This window comes from Gadus macrocephalus, chromosome 13, assembly GCF_031168955.1.
Source record: "Gadus macrocephalus chromosome 13, ASM3116895v1".
In the NCBI taxonomy this organism is placed as follows: Eukaryota; Metazoa; Chordata; class Actinopteri; order Gadiformes; family Gadidae; genus Gadus; species Gadus macrocephalus.
Window position 1 is genome coordinate 22,193,279 of NC_082394.1, and position 5,392 is coordinate 22,198,670.

The window sequence follows — 5,392 nt, forward strand, 5'->3', positions numbered from 1 at the left end:
TTGGTTATGAGCGCATTGGATGCGTTTTGGGAAGCTCCATCGGAGAGCTTGTTGTTAAAGCTAACGGTTAAACAGTTAATAGAGGTGGCAGAACGGTATTCCATTGAGATTACGTTGCCGAAAACTGCCAGGAAGGACCGTTTGGTAGATTTGATTTGTGAGAGTTTAAAGGTAAAAGACGTGTTGCCCTTCTTTTGTTCTCCGATTGTTGATCCAGTTATGGAGCAGTCGCCCGGTCAGAAATCTGAGTCCGCTATGGCTTATAGTGGGCTATCTTTTGAGGAGCAAAAAGTTATTTTGCAAATGCAACTCGAGCACAAAAGATTTGACGCGGAGGAAAGGGAGCAGGAACGTTTGTTGGAGCAGGATAAGTTACGGTTGGAACATCTTTGCCTGGACCTGATGGCGGAGGGGAAATATGGGAATTCCAAGCAGCCATCGAGTCTTGCGAGTATGGTTAAGTTTCTCCCTAAGTTCAATGAGAGGGACCCAGATGTTTTTTTTTCCCTGTTTGAAAGTGTCGCTAGTGATCTGGAGTGGACTGGTGAGGAACAAGTTTTATTGTTGCAGACTGCCTTGTACGGGAAATCCCAAGAGGCGTATGTCGCTCTGTCCGCAACCGATCGGAAAAACTATAAAACGGTTAAGGAGGCGGTGCTGAAAGCATACGAGCTTGTCCCTGAGGCGTACCGACAGCGTTTTCGGAATCATCAAAAGTCGGAAGAACAAACATACTCTGAGGCAGCCAGGGAGCAGTCCAGTTTGTTCCACCGTTGGCTTGCAGCTGAGGGTGTTGATGATTTTGATTCGTTGTGTAATTTAATGATTGTGGAGCAGTTCAAGAACATCTTGCCCGAACGGGTGGCTACTTATGTGAACGAACATAAGGTGAAAACTGTCTCTGAGGCTAGTTCTCTTGCCGATGGCTATGTCTTAACACACAAGAGTTACCCGCGTGAATTTTCTCCACGCAAGGACTATTATCGGTAAGAGCAGCAACCGGCTTTCCAGCGGCGCTCTGGTCAGGGTTACACAGGACCTCCCGGGAGGTTTATTTTTGGATCTGGCGGAAAAAATAAAGATGGTCATTTTGACAATACTTGCCGTAAGTGCCACAAGCCAGGGCACTTCAGACGTGATTGTCCTGATTTGGCCCGTAAACAGCCTACGACCAGCACGAGAGAGGTTGGTTGTGTGTCCTCGGTTAGGTTTGGTCACAAGAAGAGTGCGAATGCAGGCACGGGCGAACTGTTGCGTTCCGAGTGTTCTACGGTATCGGGCGAGGATGAAAGCTTGTGTGTGGTGCCGACTGTTCCTGACGCTGTTTATGCTCCTTTTGTTAGTGACGGGTTTGTGTCGTTGGTTGGTGACTCTCAGAGAGTGCCAGTCGAGAGTGCCGGAGAAGTGACGATCGCTGTTCGTCCTTCGCTGCCTGTGGATGGCATTGATTTGATTTTGGGCAATAATTTGGGACATGGTTCTGTTTTTCCTTTTCAATCTCCGCCACCGCCTGTGGTCAGTAGGCCTACAGGAGGGGAACTGTCAGTTGAGTCTGACGAGTGTTCTGAGGAGTTCCCGAAGGTGTTCACTGCCTGCGCGGTGACTCGTGCTGTGGCTCGTGCGCAGGTAGAGGATTCATCTGGTGTTCCTGTGGTGTTGGCGAAGATGGTCATTCCAGTGTTACCAGCGCCATTGTCGGTGGATGGGGTCATTGAGGCTCAGAAAGAGGACGCCACCTTGGAAGGGTGTTTGTCGATGATTGTGGATGATCAGGGTGTGGAGCGTGACTATTTTATCCAAGACGGGTTGCCTCTTGCAGGTACTGCGTCCGGTCAAGTGGTGGTGCATACCCAATCTGTTGGTACTCCTTTTGAACACCAGATCATTGACTGTGTTGGGCCCCTGCCGGAGTCAGGGTCTGGCATTGGGTTGAAGCGAGATTGGGCAGAGGGTTTACCATGGCTCTTGCTGGCGGCACGGGCAGTCGTGCAGGAAAGTACGGGATTTGGTCCTAGTGACCTCGTCTTTGGTCACAGGGTGCGGACACCTCTGTCTGTCTTGGGCAGTGAGTTGGGCGGTACAGAACCACCAGAGAGCTTGGCCGACCATGTCCAAGGTTTTCATCGCAAGCTGTTCCTTGCATGGAAGATGGCGAGCGAAAATCGGGGTCGTGCTCTTAAGAGAATGAAGACACCGTATGACCGTGGCCGGGAAAATGTAATGGAGTGAGGGTGAATGTCTGTCTGTTTCATGTCATGTCGTGGTCCGCTTCAGGTGTCCCGTGTATCCAGGCGCCGGATATGCGGGAGAGTGGAGGCGGTATTAAGGTTGTGAGTATGACTGTTTGTGGAGTGTTTGGCTGTTGGTTTGATGTGCATTTTTTTGGAACAGGTGTGTCTTCCTCTGGGCCTCTGTGTTATTAAAAATATGTTTTTTTTTATGGGTTTATGTGGGCAAGGATATACACCTGATAAAGTCACTTGTGGTGATTGGTATTGTGTAATGTTTTTCCCAGAACCCAATGAGGTGGGCTCCTGTCTTTTGGGGGGGAGTGATGTGACGCCCCGCTCTGTTCATTGAGCGCTAGGCCTATTCCCCCCTCTGCCTGTAGGGTATAGGAATAGGCTTGTATGCTGTTTATGTGTTGTACTGCTCTCTTTGGCCTGTAGGAGGAGCTTGAGTGTTCCCGGTGTAACAAGGGAATTGCACGCAGCCGTGTGCTGGCTGCCGGGGATAAAGGCAGCGTCCTGTGGCCCAATTCGCTCTCTCTCTCTAGACGCGGTTTGACGGCTGGATGCAGCGGTCGCAATGTATTCTCTGCGCCCGTGTGTATTTATGGAAACTGCCTGTCAATAAATATCATTATTGTATTGAGCGTTACCCGACGGTGTCTGTTTCCCTATGTTCGACGCCTTTGAGCCAAGGCGTTTGTGACACATGGCTCAACGAGACAGATCCTGAATCTGCCATTGACCTGGAGGGGTTTTCCATGGTTCGGGCGGACCGCAACGCGAGCTCCGGTAAAAGCAAGGGAGGGGGCGTGTGCATGTTTATAAACAACAAGTACTGCAACCCATCACAGGTGACTGTCAGAAACAGACTTTCTACCAAGGACATTGAAATATTAGCAGTGAACCTTAGACCATACTACCTTCCCCGTGAGATAAATCAGCTCTGTCTTTTTATTTGCCACATTGCACCCTCTGCTGACACAGAGGAGGCGGGCTAAATCATAGATGATCTGGTGGCACAGACAGAGGCAAAATCCCCTGATGCAGCAAAGTTTATCCTGGGAGACTTTAACCTCTGCAGTCTAAATGAACTGTTACCAACCTACCATCAGTATGTGTCATGTCCCACCCGGGACGAGGCTTGCCTTGATCTATGCTATGGTAACATAGAAAAAGCATACTATGCCAAAGCCCTGCCAGGGTTAGGAAAGTCAGACCACAATATGATCTGGCTCATACCAGCATACCAGCCCCTGATACGCCGCGAGAAGGTCCAGACAAGGGAGGTTAAATGCTGGTCTGCTGACTCAATAGCAGCCCTGGGTGGATGCCTGGACAGCACCGACTGGGATGTAATAATGGACACCTCGGACATTAACGATGCTGCGTCTGCGGTAACAGGATACATACAGTTCTATGAGGATTTATGTATTCCAAAAGAGACAATCAAACTCTATGCAAACAGTAAACCATGGGTCACCCGAGAACTGAAAGAACTGTTTAATCAAAAAAATAGACTGTTTCAATCAGGAGGTACCAAAGCAGATATTAAAGCTGTGCAGTATAAAATTAGAAAGAAAATCATGGAATGCAAAGTATCTGATAAAAATAAAGTGCAGTAATTTGATGCAAGGAGAGCCTGGCAAGGCCTACAAATCATGACTGGGTACAAACCTAAAATGCATACTTTAAATGTGGCAGATGACTATGTATTTTCTTTGGATTTAAATACATTTTATTGCCGCATTGATGAGGTTGATTATTCTGAAAAGCAGACTAAGGCAATAGATAGAATAAAAGATTTAACTGACAGGGACATTACTATCTCCATTGATGCAGGGCCGGCCCTGACCAATTTGGCGCCCTAGGCGAGATTTTTGCTGGAGCCCCCTATCCTTTGGATCGCACAGTAAATTCGACTACCAATGTTCATAAGCTCAGAGAAGCTACAAAGCTTTGTCTTTGGGACTCCTTGATTTTAGATAGAAAATGAAACACACGAAACGTATTACAAACCAAGTAACAAGCAATGAATCATAAATACAATATGGTATGCACAAAATACTGCAGACGTTAGAACTTTTAATAATTAAACACTTTGCAGTAAAAAAAAAAGTCTTGCAAAACAACTGACAATGAATCACTCATACAATAAGGTATGCACAAAATACTGCAAAGAAATGCATGATGTTTACTAAAGGCATTCATAAGCAAACTAATAGATAAAGTTCAGATTAAAATGATTGTAAATACAATTAAATGTAGTATGGTTTATCTAGTTTGGTTCTAACCAGAGATTAAACAAGCACTCAACTGAAGTGTAAAAAAAATACAATAATGTATCAGGGCTGTGCAGTGGTAGACGGGACAGCAGCACCTGATGCTGTGTCGCTGGGGGTGGTACTGAAATATTTTAAAAGTGCATCTGAAGAGAGAAGAGAAGTATATGTGACAACTGCATGTTACATTTTAATAAAAAAAAAATGCTTGGTGTGCTCTACATGAGACTAATATAGACTAATAATGAAAATGTGATGATATTCATTCAACTTTATTGTCATTGCAATGCAATTCAGTCCAACCACAGTGCAAAAAACAGTAAAATGCAGTGAAATTCATATATATGTATATATAGCCTATGAATGATATGTGAAAGCTAAGGTATGAAATATTAACAGTAATACTGTCAGGGTGTGTGTGTTTCCCTGTGTTTCCCTCCTGTGTTGATTACTGTTCCCTCCCCTAATGTGTCTCAGCTGTTCCTCGTTGTGTTTGTTATTTAAGCCCTCGTCTTTCCTTTGTTCCTGGTGCTGTCATTGTGGTTGCTTGTGGTTTGCTGTGGTTGTTAGTCCTGCGTCTTCCGAGTTCCCTGTTGTCTCCCGAGTTCCCTGTTGTCTCCCGAGTTCCCTGATTCCTGTGCCTTAGCCTTTAGGCTTCAATAAAGTGCCGTTTCCTGAAACCGTCTGCGTCTGGGTCTTACCTGCCTGCCTGCACCCGCAGCAACCTTAACAGAATGACAGCACCAAGTTTGGACCCAGCGGACGCTCTGTTTTTCCGTGAGTTGGAGGATTTGTTGGTGACGATAATCCTAGCTATGGATGGCTGGGAGAACATTCCCAGCAGGAAGGAGCAGGAGGCTGTGTTGGGGCGTATGTGCAGGG

General features: G+C 46.5%; 1 protein-coding gene across 1 annotated transcript; it reads left to right on the plus strand.

Annotated features, from left to right (window-relative positions):
• On the plus strand, nt 1-2,931 carry LOC132471091 (uncharacterized). Its single transcript, XM_060070112.1, has 2 exons — nt 1-563; nt 1,395-2,931. The coding sequence occupies exons 1-2, from the start codon at nt 7-9 to the stop codon at nt 2,227-2,229; spliced, it is 1,392 nt and encodes a 463-aa protein (XP_059926095.1). The 5' UTR covers nt 1-6; the 3' UTR covers nt 2,230-2,931.
• The last annotated feature ends 2,461 nt before the right edge of the window (nt 2,932-5,392 follow it).

What these genes read in the sequence shown, in the direction of transcription:
- LOC132471091 (XM_060070112.1), top strand. Translation starts at nt 7, where the DNA reads ATGAGCGCATTGGATGCGTTTTGGGAAGCTCCATCGGAGAGCTTGTTG. An exon ending in GGTGAGGAACAAGTTTTATT is followed by an intron (nt 564 to 1,394) that starts GTTGCAGACTGC and finishes GCCAGTCGAGAG; the next exon opens with TGCCGGAGAAGTGACGATCG.